At 49.6% G+C, this 16,648-nt stretch overlaps 2 protein-coding genes across 2 annotated transcripts in view; one reads left to right on the forward strand and one right to left on the reverse strand.

Annotated features, from left to right (window-relative positions):
• The window catches only part of LOC307076678 (V-set and immunoglobulin domain-containing protein 1-like), an 8,508-nt gene extending 505 nt beyond the window's left edge, over window positions 1-8,003 (forward strand). Inside the window, exons 3-7 of the mRNA XM_079737760.1 lie at window positions 1,691-1,898; window positions 5,959-6,114; window positions 6,333-6,449; window positions 6,866-7,007; window positions 7,112-8,003. Coding sequence (XP_079593886.1) covers window positions 1,691-1,898; window positions 5,959-6,114; window positions 6,333-6,449; window positions 6,866-7,007; window positions 7,112-7,214 — 726 coding nt within the window. The 3' untranslated portion in view covers window positions 7,215-8,003. The remainder of the gene's footprint in view (window positions 1-1,690; window positions 1,899-5,958; window positions 6,115-6,332; window positions 6,450-6,865; window positions 7,008-7,111) is intronic.
• Window positions 8,004-9,435: 1,432 nt separating this feature from the next.
• Window positions 9,436-14,014, reverse strand: tmlhe (trimethyllysine hydroxylase, epsilon). The gene is made up of 7 exons (XM_079737672.1): window positions 13,709-14,014; window positions 13,423-13,599; window positions 12,022-12,301; window positions 11,513-11,632; window positions 11,058-11,294; window positions 10,449-10,587; window positions 9,436-9,928 (listed from the first exon to the last, which is right to left on the reverse strand). The coding sequence occupies exons 1-7, from the start codon at window positions 13,857-13,859 to the stop codon at window positions 9,797-9,799; spliced, it is 1,236 nt and encodes a 411-aa protein (XP_079593798.1). The 5' UTR covers window positions 13,860-14,014; the 3' UTR covers window positions 9,436-9,796.
• Between the last annotated feature and the right edge of the window lie 2,634 nt (window positions 14,015-16,648).

The raw sequence follows: 16,648 nt of genomic DNA on the forward strand, positions 1-16,648 counted from the left end.
TGTATGCAGTCGATACAATAATGCCATGGCATAATAACATCAGTACTAAGGATGGTGTAGACCCCATCTGTAGACGTAATGCTTTTTTACGCAGATGATACAATAATGGATTCTAGTAGAGATAATGGTGAGGACGGGTGGGGTCTTCCACTCGCAGCTGGCAGCACTAACAGTCATATAGAGGCGAAGGACTTTATCCTTTCTACCGTTTCTTACACCCTATGTTTTTTAACCATTTTTGAAAATCGATGCCTAAAACACGGCGATGCAGAGATTGAGATGGTCTTCCGCTAGCTCGATCGCTTCATGGTCACGCCCCACGCAGGACAGCGTAAACGCTGTGTAGGACGTCGTCCGCGGGCCAGTCTGCGGGCGCCATGTTGGAGACTGTTCTTTCCAAAGTTAAGGTTTGGATGAGGTTTGGAGATCGAGTCACATTCATCCAAAAGGGAGATGTGTGGGTGAAGCATAGCAGCACTGGGGCAGTTTAGAGGGGGGGCCGGGGGCATTGCCAGGGTCCGGTGCCCCCCACATCTTTACAACCTACCTCGGCCCCCTCCCCTGGTTACCAGTGTTCACTTCAGTTTTATAGATCGAGGCATAACAAGACAATGGCTCGTGGTTTACCAAGCAGGTGAAAAATAATACATTCGTATAACAAATACAAAATGAAAGCAATGTGAACGGAGGTTGTAATCTGTGGCCCAATGCTTGGTCCTCGCTCCGTACGAAAGTACAGGTCAGGGCCAGAGCAGGCATCGGCTTATTATATTCATAGCAGTATTATATTTTGAACAAATAGATTCTAAAATAGATTCTTACTGGCACCATCTGAGAATAGGAGGCGTACGTGAATATATCAATATATAATTAAATCAAATAGCATTGTACTGGCTGGTGTTGGGGAAGGAAATCAGGGTAGCTGAGTGGGACTTGGTGACACACCCTAGTCACCAGACAAAGGCTGCCTATCAGTCAGCGAAACAGTGAGTCAGTGCTGGACAAACACGATAACAGAACCGCTGCGATAGCGCTGCTACCGTGAGGAAGAGGTCTACATGTGGAGCAGGAGTGTTGGTGGATAGGTCAAACGGTGGAACTCTGCTCATACAACATGCGCTGGGAGACTTCCTGGAGTACCTCAATGTGTTAGAACGTCTCTTCACGTGATCGTTCAGAGAAGGATTTAGCGATCAGGGTTTTATTAGCACAGCAGAAAGGCCCAAATCTAAAGACTGTATAGCAAGGCATGGAAACTACAACATGCATGTTGTATTTGTATGTAGAGATGTACGTAGAGATAAGGAGAGACATGCATACTGTCTGAACTCTTCCCTCTGAAGAAAATACCAGTCGTTCGAGGGATCTCCAACATCACACACACACAGCTGTAGTGAGTCCAGCTTTAATTAACCCTCTTGTTCATTAAGGCTTGATGCAGTGCAGGTGTGTGAGAGGTCTGGAGAGCCGCTAAGAGATCATCTGACCCTGACCGACCTTTGAACTCAACCAAGCATGTTTAAAATGGCCGTCATGGCCTCTGAAGGAAACGTCGGATAATACCAGATTCTATCGCCAGGACACAAGTAGAATAGAACCGAGTTGAATAAAACAACAGGACAACAAAAAGATATACTGGTAATATCCAGAAGACGGTGTGTATATGACGTGCCGCTGGGAATGCCTCCAGATCTACTACTACCAGGCAGGGCAGGACGTGGTCTCCCCGGGCTACCAGGGGCGCCTCTCCGTGCCCCCCTCCCACGGCGTCAGCGGAAACGTCTCCATCGGCATCAGCAACATGCAGACGGCCGACTCCGGACTCTACACCTGCGAGGTCCGCAACTCCCCCGACATCGGCGGCAAAACAGAGGCCAGCATCTTCGTTCATGTGCTCGGTGAGTTCGTCCTCTGATTGGTTCGTTTGGTTTAGTCAGAGTGATGTGTGACCGACGGGTCACCGTCTGTTAAACAGCACAGCTGGTTTTGGTCTCTGGGTTAATTGGGGGTTTGAACAAAAGTAAGGAAATGTAAAGTAGTTAACCGATATGATTGAACAAGAAGAAATTATAGCTCTGTATAGTAGTTATTGAAGAAAAAAGAGACATACAGAGGCTTTTTGTCAATGCTGTATTCTATACTGGGAACGGTGAATGTTAGAAGTAATTCATTAATAGCTACTTTGGAAAATCAGTTGATCACTTGTCTCGCATACAATACAATGTGTTCTGCTTTTAGTGTGAGCCAGCTTCCAGAAGATGATATTATCATATCAGACGGTGGAAACATAAACATTGAAATAATGACCAAGAATTCTTAGATGAGAGAATTACATTTTGTCTGAATAAACTCATTCAGTGTTTCCACGACAACGTGCAGGCCTCAGCATCCACACGGTAGTTTCCATGGTAACTGCAGCAGTCTCGTCATTGTCAGTGTTTGAAGTTAGGATGGGATTGAGCCCTGACCTAGAACCGATGTTACATGATGCCCACCCAGCACTGTTACAACAGCCTGGGCTTCACGGGATAAAGCGATGAGCAGACATGCTGACTGTGTCTTATCTGAATATATGGAATGCAAGAGTGTGCAAGGGTGAGAAAACAGCTTTGGACAAGCACACGGCATGGCTGGAATAGGTTGTATACTACCCTTACCCAAAGAGAACAGGTACTTTATCAACCTCCATAACGCCATCATGACCCATCGACCCTAACCCTAACCCCTAGAGAACAGGTACTCTATCAACCCTCATAATAACCCCTATCCATAACTGCTTGAGCTTAACCAAAAACTATAGAGAACAGGTCCAACCTCCATAACCCCATCATGACCCATCGACCCTAACCCTAACCCTAACCTATAGAGAACAGGTCCAACCTCCATAACCCCATCATGACCCATCGACCCTAACCCTAACCCTAACCTATAGAGAACAGGTCCAACCTCCATAACCCCATCATGACCCATCGACCCTAACCCTAACCCCTAGAGAACAGGTCCAACCTCCATAACCCCATCGTGACCCATCGACCCTAACCCTAACCCCTAGAGAACAGGTCCAACCTCCATAACCCCATCGTGACCCATCGACCCTAGCCCTAACCCCTAGAGAACAGGTCCAACCTCCATAACCCCATCATGACCCATCGACCGTAACCCTAACCTATAGAGAACAGGTCCAACCTCCATAACCCCATCATGACCCATCGACCCTAACCCTAACCCTAACCTATAGAGAACAGGTCCAACCTCCATAACCCCATCATGACCCATCGACCCTAACCCTAACCCTAACCCCTAGAGAACAGGTCCAACCTCCATAACCCCATCATGACCCATCGACCCTAACCCTAACCCTAACCCCTAGAGAACAGGTCCAACCTTCATAACCCCATCATGACCCATCGACCCTAACCCTAACCCCTAGAGAACAGGTCCAACCTCCATAACCCCATCATGACCCATCGACCCTAACCCTAACCCTAACCTATAGAGAACAGGTCCAACCTCCATAACCCCGTCATGACCCATCGACCCTAACCCTAACCCCTAGAGAACAGGTCCAACCTCCGTAACCCCATCATGACCCTAACCCTAACCCTAACCTATAGAGAAAAGGTCCAACCTCCATAACCCCATCATGACCCAGCGACCCTAACCCTAACCCTAACCCCTAGAGAACAGGTCCAACCTTCATAACCCCATCATGACCCATCGACCCTAACCCTAACCCCTAGAGAACAGGTCCAACCTCCATAACCCCATCATGACCCATCAACCCTAACCCTAACCCTAACCCCTAGAGAACAGGTCCATCCTCCATAACCCCATCATGACCCATCGACCCTAACCCTAACCCTAACCTATAGAGAACAGGTCCAACCTCCATAACCCCATCATGACCCATCGACCCTAACCCTAACCCTAACCCCTAGAGAACAGGTCCATCCTCCATAACCCCATCATGACCCATCGACCCTAACCCTAACCTATAGAGAACAGGTCCAACCTCCATAACCCCATCATGACCCATCGACCCTAACCCTAACCCTAACCTATAGAGAACAGGTCCAACCTCCATAACCCCATCATGACCCATCGACCCTAACCCTAACCCCTAGAGAACAGGTCCAACCTCCATAACCCCATCGTGACCCATCGACCCTAACCCTAACCCCTAGAGAACAGGTCCAACCTCCATAACCCCATCGTGACCCATCGACCCTAACCCTAACCCCTAGAGAACAGGTCCAACCTCCATAACCCCATCGTGACCCATCGACCCTAGCCCTAACCCCTAGAGAACAGGTCCAACCTCCATAACCCCATCATGACCCATCGACCGTAACCCTAACCCCTAGAGAACAGGTCCAACCTCCATAACCCCATCATGACCCATCGACCCTAACCCTAACCCTAACCTATAGAGAACAGGTCCAACCTCCATAACCCCATCATGACCCATCGACCCTAACCCTAACCCTAACCCTTAGAGAACAGGTCCAACCTCCATAACCCCATCATGACCCATCGACCCTAACCCTAACCCTAACCCCTAGAGAACAGGTCCAACCTTCATAACCCCATCATGACCCATCGACCCTAACCCTAACCCCTAGAGAACAGGTCCAACCTCCATAACCCCATCATGACCCATCGACCCTAACCCTAACCCTAACCTATAGAGAACAGGTCCAACCTCCATAACCCCGTCATGACCCATCGACCCTAACCCTAACCCCTAGAGAACAGGTCCAACCTCCGTAACCCCATCATGACCCATCGACCCTAACCCTAACCCTAACCTATAGAGAACAGGTCCAACCTCCATAACCCCATCATGACCCAGCGACCCTAACCCTAACCCTAACCCCTAGAGAACAGGTCCAACCTTCATAACCCCATCATGACCCATCGACCCTAACCCTAACCCCTAGAGAACAGGTCCAACCTCCATAACCCCATCATGACCCATCGACCCTAACCCTAACCCTAACCCCTAGAGAACAGGTCCATCCTCCATAACCCCATCATGACCCATCGACCCTAACCCTAACCCTAACCTATAGAGAACAGGTCCAACCTCCATAACCCCATCATGACCCATCGACCCTAACCCTAACCCTAACCTATAGAGAACAGGTCCAACCTCCATAACCCCGTCATGACCCATCGACCCTAACCCTAACCCTAACCCCTAGAGAACAGGTCCAACCTTCATAACCCCATCATGACCCATCGACCCTAACCCTAACCCTAACCCCTAGAGAACAGGTCCAACCTCCATAACCCCATCATGACCCATCGACCCTAACCCTAACCCTAACCTATAGAGAACAGGTCCAACCTCCATAACCCCGTCATGACCCATCGACCCTAACCCTAACCCTAACCCCTAGAGAACAGGTCCAACCTTCATAACCCCATCATGACCCATCAACCCTAACCCTAACCCCTAGAGAACAGGTCCAACCTCCATAACCCCATCATGACCCATCAACCCTAACCCTAACCCCTAGAGAACAGGTCCAACCTCCATAACCCCATCATGACCCATCGACCCTAACCCTAACCCTAACCCCTAGAGAACAGATCCAACCTCCATAACCCCATCATGACCCATCGACCCTAACCCTAACCCTAACCTATAGAGAACAGATCCAACCTCCATAACCCCATCATGACCCATCGACCCTAACCCTAACCCTAACCTATAGAGAACAGATCCAACCTCCATAACCCCATCATGACCCATCGACCCTAACCCTAACCCTAACCCCTAGAGAACAGGTCCAACCTCCATGACCCCATCATGACCCATCGACCCTAACCCTAACCCCTAGAGAACAGGTCCAACCTCCATGACCCCATCGTGACCCATGACCCTCAGACCCTGACTCTTCTCCCCTCGCGATGGTTCCGTTGTACTGAAGCGTCTCCTCCTCTGTCCCCCAGAGCCTCCGTCGGCCCCGTTCTGCGCCGTGCACGGAGACGTGGCCGTGGGCCACCTCGTCACCCTCACCTGCCACAGCGAGAAGGGCAGCCCACCCCCCACCTACACCTGGGTCAGGCTGGACCAGGCCCGGGCCCGGCAGCCCATCATGGCCCGAGGTGAGGAGATAAACACCAGAACGCCGCCGCGCTGCAGCGCCAACTACCTCCACCGCTTTCAGTCCACAGAGACGAAATACATGCCCTCCTCTCCCTCCCCCCTCGCCCACCCCCACAGCCCCTCCCTCTCCCTCCCTCCTCCCTCTCCCTCCCTCCCCCTCTCCCTCCCTCCCCCCTCCCCCTGTCAGCCTCTGTGTTCATCCTTGTCTTTTCCCCAGTGACTCTGACTGGAATCCTGGAGATCCGCAACATCTCTGAGTTCAAGTTCGGGGAGTACCAGTGTACCTCCACCAACGCCGTGGGCACCGCCACCTGCAAGGTGGAGCTCAGCCAGGGTGGGTACTACTGCTGGAACTACGCGCGCGTGTGTGGGTGTGTGTGTGTGTGTGTGTGTGTGTGTCTGTTTAATGTATGTGTACATATAGATGTCTGCATGTTTGTCTGCATGCTTTTCTGTCTGTCTGTCCGAGTGAGCAGGCTCCTCGGTTCTCCTCTCGATTCTCCTGTCTGTTCTCCTGTCGGTTCTCCTCTCGGTTCTCCTCTGTTGGTTCTCCTGTCTGTTCTCCTGTCGGTTCTCCTCTCGGTTCTCCTCTGTTGGTTCTCCTGTCTGTTCTCCTGTCGGTTCTCCTCTGTTGGTTCTCCTGTCTGTTCTCCTGTCGGTTCTCCTCTGTCGGTTCTCCTGTCAGTTCTCCTCTTGGTTCTCCTGTCGGTTCTCCCGTCGGTTCCCCTGCTGACTTTGGTTCTTCCACAGAGGCGGAGGACGGGGTGATCGCGGGCGCGGTGATCGGCGCTCTGTTGGGCTGCCTGCTGATCGTCCTGGTGGTCTGGTTCATCGCCCACCAGGTCAAGAAGCACCGCTACGCCGCCGTCAAGACCCAGGCCACCGAGATGAAGTGAGAGCACCCAACGATGTCTTTTAACATCTAATTAAGAACGTTTTATAATGAAACGCACGCAGATCAATGACACACGGCTCTGTTCTGTGTGTGTCCGCTAGGGGGAGCAGTCGTCCGCCTCCTGCGACGTCAGCCGTTTCTATGGAGATGTCGTCTCCCAGCCACGACAGTACCCATGGCAATGATGACGAGGCGCGCGCTTGAAGCCCCCCGGTACCAAACCTCACGGGGACGTGCAACACCGTGGTTGTTTCTACAGGCACTGATGCATCGGGGTTATTGTTTCTTTTTTTTTGTACGTGTTTTTAGTTTAACAGTAATGAGTTTTTCCTGTTGTTCGACAATATTTGAAGAGAAGCCATTGTCGGTATCTTAACATTTGTTTTGCATTTACTTACATGTAAAATGATTTAGGCCTAAAATTATTTTCTATTCCGTGTCAAAAATAACAAAACCAAAAAAATGATTTGGCCCTCATTGACATTTATAAATGTTAGGGTTAGCGTAAGGTTAGGGTAAGGTTCGCATGTGCATAGTAAATGTTAGTTCGACAGATGAGGCCTAAATGAGATTATGAATCAACATTCCTCCGCTTAGTGTCCATGTGACATAACCTCGCAGTTTGCTTTGAATTTATGACAGCGCGTTGGACGACCACGTGGGCTGCTTTTACAATCGATAACCGCAGGATGAGATAAGATGATGAACGTTAAGGTCCCATGATAAGATGATATGAACGTTAAGGTCCCTGCACGGCAGCTTCAGCGACACAACTCTGTTTCACATGTTTAGTGAGATTAAAGTGAACAGCGAACGCAAACAAACTGCAGTCAGGACCATGTTAACGCTTTTAACTTTAATCTTTAAGCCAACCAGTCCGAGTCGGAATGGTACTTAAGATCTTTAAGTAGTTGCTATAGCAACGGAGCGCATTCTGAGCAAAGGTGCGTCTCTACTCTTGTTGCATCACCGCGCGCTGACGACTCCCATAAAGGACCCGTGGAGAACGGGTCCAGGTCATCCGTCAAGGGACGCCGCCGGTCACCTGACGCGTGTGTTGAAATCTTTAGTTCCAGAAGCTACTGACGTGGATCATCTGAAGAACGGCTCTCTCTGTGCGGTTAATCTTTTCTTTCTTCAAGCGGCGTCCTGACGCTTTTAAATACCCGCTGTAAACGTATTGCTTATTTTGGATTATTTTTAAGAAAATGTTGATAACAATAAAATTCCTCCTACTCACCGTTTTTAGTTTTTATTTTAATTTTCACTCTTCTACAAAATCGATGATCGTTGCGGATTTACGTCACCTGCAGCTTTCTAATAACGCAGACATCAACCCACCAACCATCCAGACCTAGAACTGAACCTAGATAGTTCAGGTAAAGGTTAGGCCCAAACATCTACAGGTAGACGTGGCCTTTGTAGCAAAGATCGAGAGAATTCACCAAACAGGAAAAAGTTTAATATTTTTTAAATCTTCATTGTGCAAAAGGCAGAGTGCAATGCATGTTATCTGAGGAGATCATCAAAGCTTAAACAACTCATAAAACCCTTTTTGGTAGAAAAATTACAAAATCCAATGCTTTTACTGTCCTAGATCCTTCTTAGATAAAAAATCATGTACAAATGTTTGGAGCAGCTCTTAAAAACAAGTCTTTTCTCCTTTACTGTCGGTCCATTGGTGACGGAGGAGGATGGCCTGTGTGTTCCTTCTATATCCTCTATATCTATCATCTATATCTATCATAGCCTCATGTTGTAATCATCAGCAGTTCTATTACAGACCCCAGACCAGGCAACTGACAAAAATTGACATTTGCTATAATAAGAGAGAACTGTTACACGCAAGTGGAGAAAAAATCGCCGTCTGCAAGATCAACGCAAGCAATCTCAGAAACGTCCTTGATTGTGGAAAATCCACGTCATTGATTTGGGATCTGCGTCCTCCTAACAGAACCGAAGACGCAAAGCGTCCGTAGAATGTTGGGGGTTGTGCTCGTAAGAAGCAGTTTTCTCTCTTATGTAAGAAAGTGTCCGGTTTCCTGTTCCCCTTTAATGCGAGCACTGGTCTGATTCAGAGGTGTGGTGTGGTGTCTCGTTTGGTGTGTTGTGGGGTGGTGGAGTGGGGTGTGATGTGGTGGTGGGTGTCGTCAGGCCTGCGTTAACCTGCCATTGGGCCCTGGGGCTGAGAGGTTTCGTAGGCCCCTGAGGTGGCTGTGGCTGTGGTGTCAAGGGGCCACTGGGCCCAGCTACCACTAGGGGCCTCTCTGATCTTTGTAAGGCCCAAACAAAAAAAAAAACACATTGTCTTGGGCATACGTCGATCGGGGGGCCTATCATGGGCCAGTAAAAAATAAATTATATATATATATATATATATATATATATATATATATATATATATTTTTTTTTTTTACTGGCCCATGATAGCTCCCCCGACCGGCGTAGGCCCTGGGGCTTCAGCCCAGGTAAGCCCGTGCATTAAGGCGGCCTTGGGTGTCGTGGGTGGTGTAGGTGATGTCTGGTGTAGTGTGAGTACGGTGTGGTTGTGGGTGTAGTTGGGGGTGTATGGTGTGGGGGTGGTGTGTGGTTGTGGGCAAGGGCGTGGGAACCGGGGGGGAAGGGAGGGGACGTGTCCCCTCCAATATCGGAGACAGGCGCATTCGTCCCACCTACAAATTATACCGGATCTGTCAGGTTTCCGATATGTGTCCCCCCCAATGTTAAACTCATTCCTACGCCCCTGGTTGTGGGTGTGGTGGGGGGTGTGGGTGAGGGCCCCCCGGTCAGGCGAGCAGGCCCAGGGCGCGGGCCGTGCTGAGCAGGTCGTCGCGGGGCAGATAGCAGCCGCACACACGCCGCAGGCCCGTGAAGGAATCCCGGCCGTGCAGAACGCGCCAGTTATCAATGAAGACCACCTGAGGCACAAACACATATCAATAAACAACAAGTAAACAACAGAGTTCAACCCCTTAGGAGGCTGTGCTCTATACTGGTTTAAACCGGTGTTCCCCTCGTCCACCAGCGACGCCCCCCAGACCCTTCAGGCCTCAGCAGCGGAACGCCTGCAGCCTGTCAGCCGTTCACCCATTCGTGTTTAAATGGCTCTATTGGACCAGCAGGGGTGAGGTTGGTATCATTACAAGCCGTGTCAAAGCCCTTCAATAGCATCCAGCTGCACCCTCGGAGCCAGGGGCCCCTCCGCCAGGCCCCGGAGCCATAGGCCCCTCCGCCACAGTACTAGTACTAGTGATGGTTAGTGCTTGGCACTTGGTTCTATGAACATCCTTACTGTACCGACAGATATATATTGCTGTTTCTCTTTCTCCTGACAAATAGACTTGTTTCAGGCGCTTTTGATGAAAGCCTCCGCTGCACGCGCTCAGTGTAAAGGTGACAGGCGGCTGTGATGTGAACTGAAGGGATGGGAACCCTCACCCTCCCGGGCGTCAGCTTGACCCAGAGCTCGTTCCCGGGGTCCCGCAGCCGGGCGGTCAGCAGGCGGTGCGCCGCGTACCAGCGGCGCACCTCCTCCGGGGGCGCCGTGTCAATCGGGGCGCGGTCGTAGTTGTTGTACCTGGGAGGGAAGAGAAAGACACGCTTCACGATGTTCTGGGGGGCCGGAGGACGCAGCCCCCAGGCTCGGGGTGAATTAGGCTCGTCATCTTGGTTGTTTTGTGTTCTTCAGATTCTCCAGGGTGGCTTGACATTATTATATTACTAAGAGAATGACAGTAGTACGCCAAGATAACTGGTCGTCTGTAAAAGTATTGATGGGATAATCCCAATGCACCCTGGAAGGTCAAAGAACGTTGGAAAGTGGAAAGTTTTACTGATCATGTAGAGCTCCTGGTTCTCTAACCGGGGGGGGGTACCTGATCATGTAGAGCTCCTGGTTCTCTAACCGGGGGGGGTACCTGATCATGTAGAGCTCCTGGTTCTCTAACCGGGGGGGGTACCTGATCATGTAGAGCTCCTGGTTCTCTAACCGGGGGGGGGGTACCTGATCATGTAGAGCTCCTGGTTCTCTAACCGGGGGGGGGGTACCTGATCATGTAGAGCTCCTGGTTCCAGGGGTGCGCGCTGAGCACCGGCCCTGTGGCCACCAGGTGGTTCCGGTGGACCCCCTGCGCCTCGACGTTCTCGTGCCTGATGGGCACGCGGCAGAGCACCTCGAATCTCTCCGGGGACTCCTCCAGAACCTTCTGGGCCGCGTGGAAGCCGTCCACCAGCAGGGTGCGGCCCCCCGTCCCCTCGTGCTGCAGGCAGTGGAACACCTGCACCCTGTCACCCCCCCACCCCGTCATCACACGGTGAGGCACGGACCTCGCCACGGCTCACCGCAGCCGTTAATGAGGCACTTCTTTCCTGTTCAGACTGGTCGGTCGTCATAGAGACGTGGGTCATGACTCCAGATTAACGTAGGTTAAACGGTGTAGCAGTGTGACGAGGTGCGGGTGAATGTCAACATGGAGGCCTGGGTGTGGAGGCGGAGCACCCACCCACAGGGCTCGTGGAGGTAGGTGGTGTCTGTGTGTCGGTCCAGCGCCTGGGTGGTGTAGGCGGTGTCTCCGCGGGACAGGTCAGAGGTGAAGCTCCACATCCTCCCGTACAGCGTCTCTCTGGTGCACAGGACACACACACACACACACACACACACACACACACACACACACACACACACACACACACACACACACACACACACACACACACACACACACACACACACACACACACACACTAGTGGTGTTGGTTCAATGATTTCCTGGGACATTGACAGAGTGCTAAGTCCAAACTTTATCCGTGGTCTGCAAGGGAGACTCAATTTATGGATAAATAAAACAATAAATGCATTCTTTATGACTTCTTTCCTACAACGTGAGCCCGTGGGGCAACGTGAGCTCGGTGAGAGTGTTTACGGTTTCAGCGAGCAGTGTTCAAACCCCCACACGCAGCTAGCGCATGTTGGCCCGTCTGCGTTCCCACCGCCACCGGGCGACGGGTTTACCTGATGATGCTGACTCTCTCAGACACCGCCTCCGTGGCCTCCACGCTGGCCGGCACGCCGTCCACGAAGGCGATCCCGTAGAGGAGGAAGTTCTGCACGAAGCTCCTGAGTTCCGCCTCGCTGCTCATGAACTCTTCCCAGCGCGCGGACGGCACCTGCGCCGCGTCATAGGTGTCGCGGTTCCACAACACGCGCGGCTGCAGCACCGTCCGCGCTTTGGCCTGGTGGCTGTGCTCGGCCAACCAGCTCAGACTGTAGGAGGTCACGTGACCGTCTGGCCCTGGGGGGGGGGGCGACGCGTCGGAGGAGAGGTGCCGTTTAGACTTGGGTTGGATTTAGTGATTCGTTTCCGCGATTCAGTTCGCGTCATTCAGTTCGCCAAGAGGAGTCGTTCGCGAATCGTTCGTTTGTTCGTTCAGTCGAGTTTCCGGTAGCGGTGAACCGAATCACGGAATGAACGGCTCAGACTCAGCGCCTCCCTCGTTCTCATTCTCAAACGTCAACATTACTACTTGAACCAAACACAGCGGGATGGGGGGTGTAGTTGATTATTGGATGTTTAACATATCAGCAAAATAATAGACTTGATTTAGCAATGATGGTGGGGGTCCCGGGTGATTCGCCCCCCACACTGATTGACAAGAAGAACATTCCAATGCATGCACAGAGAACAACTGGCATAACAGACAACGAAATACAATGCAACACATAACACACAAACTATAAATGTCCCAGGGTCGCTACACTATAGACTCTACAGTTTCTGGTATAAAGGCTGGGACGAATTTTGAATTATAAATATGTACAATGTATCCTTTAAATACGTCCATGCAACAAATGGCCAATGTGAATAATAGAAAGCCCATTTGTTTTTTCCCGATTAAACCGGTTGATTTCTGTCTCTCATTGACTAAAATAAAACGAGAGTGTCCTAGACTCAGTCCTAGAACAGCATACGATTGGCTGGCTCTCGTGACGTCTCTCAGTCGGTCCCTCCTCGACCGACGAACTGTCAGCGAGTCAGCGACTAGTGGGTCTGGGAGGAGTTGAGTCTGAGAACGAACGAGACGAACGACAGCGAGGAACCAGTTCGGTTCGTTCGTCTTAAAGATTCGTTCATTCGAACTGATTCGTTCGCGACCGAGCCACTCTAGTTTAGACCAGGCTCACGCGCACGAGAACCATAACTATTACGCAAACTTTTACGCGTACATTTACGCAAACGCAACAATGCATTTTTTTAAATAGTTTGTTTGTTGTTTGCCTAAATGTTTGTGTAAAAGTTGTGGTCTACAACGCAATCATAGACTAGTATTATTGCTGTATTTAACAATTTGACAATTTAAGTCAAATGGTAAACCAAGTCGTTCATGCCCATCTCCCTCTCGAAACATTACTTACATGTGAGTGAGAGGTACCCGTCCGTCACCTTGCTTTGTGCAGGACGGATGTTCAGATCAATACTTGCTGTGTCGAGGATTCTCTGGCTGGTCTTGGGGTTGTAAGAGGCGGCAGAGCGACATGTGTCCCGCAGCCAGACATAGTCAAACCGCATCACCCCATCCCCATGACTGATCTCTAGGACATGAGGAGAACACATAATTAAACCAGTGATATGCACGTTCCTTATGATAACCACAACAACCGGTATAAGGCTTTAACAAAAGGGCTACTAATACAATCTTACCAACATACTCATCCGCGACGCGCCAATCGTAAAGGGTCGTCTTGGTAGAGGTGAGATGTCTTTTCTGAAAGTAAGCGCCTTCAGTTTGAGACTTTCCAAAAGAGGACGCAAGTCTGATGTTCTGTCGCAGATGTCTGAGCAGCCCGGCCATCGTGCCGCGGGGACTCAGGAACACGCGTCACAAGTTCTGTGAGTGGTTTTAATTCGGTTTCAGGCCAACCTTAATAGGAAACACCTATCCGCGACTGTTTACCGTAGCTTCACAGCCAAACACGCACAGGGGTTTAAACGGCGAGTGAGAGATACCCGCAGTTCATCGCACGGCATTCCATTTGGCTGCGTGCCGGCCGATACCATTACATTTTTGTAAGGGGGAGGGCTGGTCTCACACGTGGGACATAGGCTACTTCCCTCTCAGACAGAACTATCGAGGTGCTCTCTCTCTCTGTTCTTTTGCCCGTCCATATTGATAACTTTGATCAGCAAACGAGTTGTCGGTGTGTCCCGCTGTAGATAATATCTCTTACGATAGGGAGGGTCACGTTGTGCAGAAGTCTATAGTCTGGGAGGCGGTTTAAGCCTTCTCTGTTTATCTTGGCTATGGCCGCATGAGAGGGCAGGAGCCAGCAGGTTTTCCTCCGGTATTCCTCTGACTGGACGCTCTGAAGGGCTGTAGCCCTTCAGAGCGTGTGGAGTGTGGAGAAGGAGAGGGTCCGACAGAGAGGGTCCGACTCGGACGCTACCGCGGGCTGCTGGATGCCTTCCAGTCCCTGTGGGTCACAGCCAACATTCTGTTTATGGATGTGTGGGAAGGAACCCCCCCCCCCCCCCCCCCCCCCCACCTGTCTGTCTGTCTATCTGTCTGTCCCGGTCCCTGCTCCTCATCTCAGTGTCCCTGGGGGGCGACAGAGAGGCCTGACCAAGGGAGTGGAGTAGAGTATAGCAGAGTATGACAGAGTACAGTGGAGTACAGTAGAGCAGAGTACAGAAGAGTAGAATAGAGCGGAGTAGAGCAGATATAGAGTGGAGAAGAGTAGAGATCACTAGAGAATAATATAGTAAAGAAGAGCTGAGTAGAGTACGGTATCATGGTAGAGTAGTGTATAGTAAAATAGTTCAGTACAGTTGAATAGGGTGGAGTGGATGTAGAGCAGAGTAAATTGAGTTGATGATTGAGCATAGAATAGAGTAGGCTAAAGTAGAGTATAATGGAGTAGGCTATAGTAGAGTATAATGGAGTAGGCTATAGTATAGTAGAGTATAATGGAGTAGGCTATAATAGAGTATAATGGAGTAGGCTATAGTAGAGTAGAGGATAATGGAGAAGAGTAGGCTATAGTAGAGTATAATGGAGTAGGCTATAATAGAGTATAATGAGTAGGCTATAGTAGAGTAGAGTATAATGGAGTAGAGTAGGCTATAGTAGAGTATAATGGAGTAGGCTATAGTAGAGTAGTGTAGGCTATAGTAGAGCAGTGTAGGCTATAGTAGAGTAGTGTAGGCTATAGGAGAGTAGTGTAGGCTATAGTAGAGTGGTGTAGGCTATAGTAGAGTAGTGTAGGCTATAGTAGAGTGGTGTAGGCTATAGTAGAGTAGTGTAGGCTATAGTAGAGTAGTGTAGGCTATAGGAGAGTAGTGTAGGCTATAGTAGAGTGGTGTAGGCTATAGTAGGGTAGTGTAGGCTATAGTGGAGCAGTGTAGGCTATAGTAGAGTAGTGTAGGCTATAGTAGAGTGGTGTAGGCTATAGTAGAGTAGTGTAGGCTATAATAGAGTATAATGGAGTAGGCTATAGTAGAGTAGAGTATAAAGGAGTAGAGTAGGCTATAGTAGAGTATAATGGAGTAGGCTATAGTAGAGTAGAGTACAATGGAGTAGAGTAGGCTATAGTAGAGTATAATGGAGTAGGCTATAGTAGAGTAGTGTAGGCTATAGTAGAGTTGTGTAGGCTGTAGTAGGGTAGTGTAGGCTATAGGAGAGTAGTGTAGGCTATAGTAGAGTAGTGTAGGCTATAGTAGAGTAGTCTAGGCTATAGTAGAGTAGTGTAGGCTATAGTAGAGTGGTGTAGGCTATAGGAGAGTAGTGTAGGCTATAGTAGGGTAGTATAGGCTATAGTGGAGTAGTGTAGATAAATATAAATAAATGTAAATATAATGAAATATAATATCAAATCAATGCACCAAAATAGTGCATGGCAGGCCATGCACTGATCGATGCTCACTGTTTGACTGTGGACAAACCGGGTTTATTATTAGTTATGTATAGTCATCTCACTTATTTCATCTTGAACCAACCGACATTTTTTGGGGGGCTGAAGTTCTGCGGCAGACACGGGTACTATCTAGGTAGGCGTGTTTAACCAGTCTAAATACAGTTAGTGTTATAAATAAGTTTAAATATTTGTGCTGTTATATATACATGGGCGGTTTATTAAGTCTCTATATGCCTTCAATTTTGGTTGTTTTTCGCACTTATTAAATGTTGTTTCTAAATTATTTATGTCGTGTCATTGGATGTGTTCGCCTCAAATTGTCAATAAAGTTATGCTGTTAAAAATAACGAATGGCAACGCTATCATGAGTTCCCAGAACACACATTCGACATAATAATTATTGCAAACTATTGTGGCGACCACGGGTGTGGGCGCCATGTTCCGGGGCCGCGGGGATTCTGGGAATTGGGGTTGTCAGTTGACAAAAGGGGTTCTGTTAATTTATTCTGTTAGGTTAAGTGGGGTTAACGGGTTTGGGGTCTTTATTGGTTGTGTGTTAATTGTGTGTTGTTCCATTGTTGTGTGATCGGGACCATTAGTGAGAGTGTTGTGTGTGTTGGTCAGGTGTCCCGTGTTTCTCTTATGTTCGTTGTTAATAAAGGCAGTCCGTAGTCGTGCGGTGTATGGGGCACGGAACTGCATAATTGTTCAACCTGGGCTCCCGTCTCGT

This window comes from Pollachius pollachius (assembly GCF_949987615.1).
Source record: "Pollachius pollachius genome assembly, chromosome: 6".
Taxonomy (NCBI): Eukaryota; Metazoa; Chordata; class Actinopteri; order Gadiformes; family Gadidae; genus Pollachius; species Pollachius pollachius.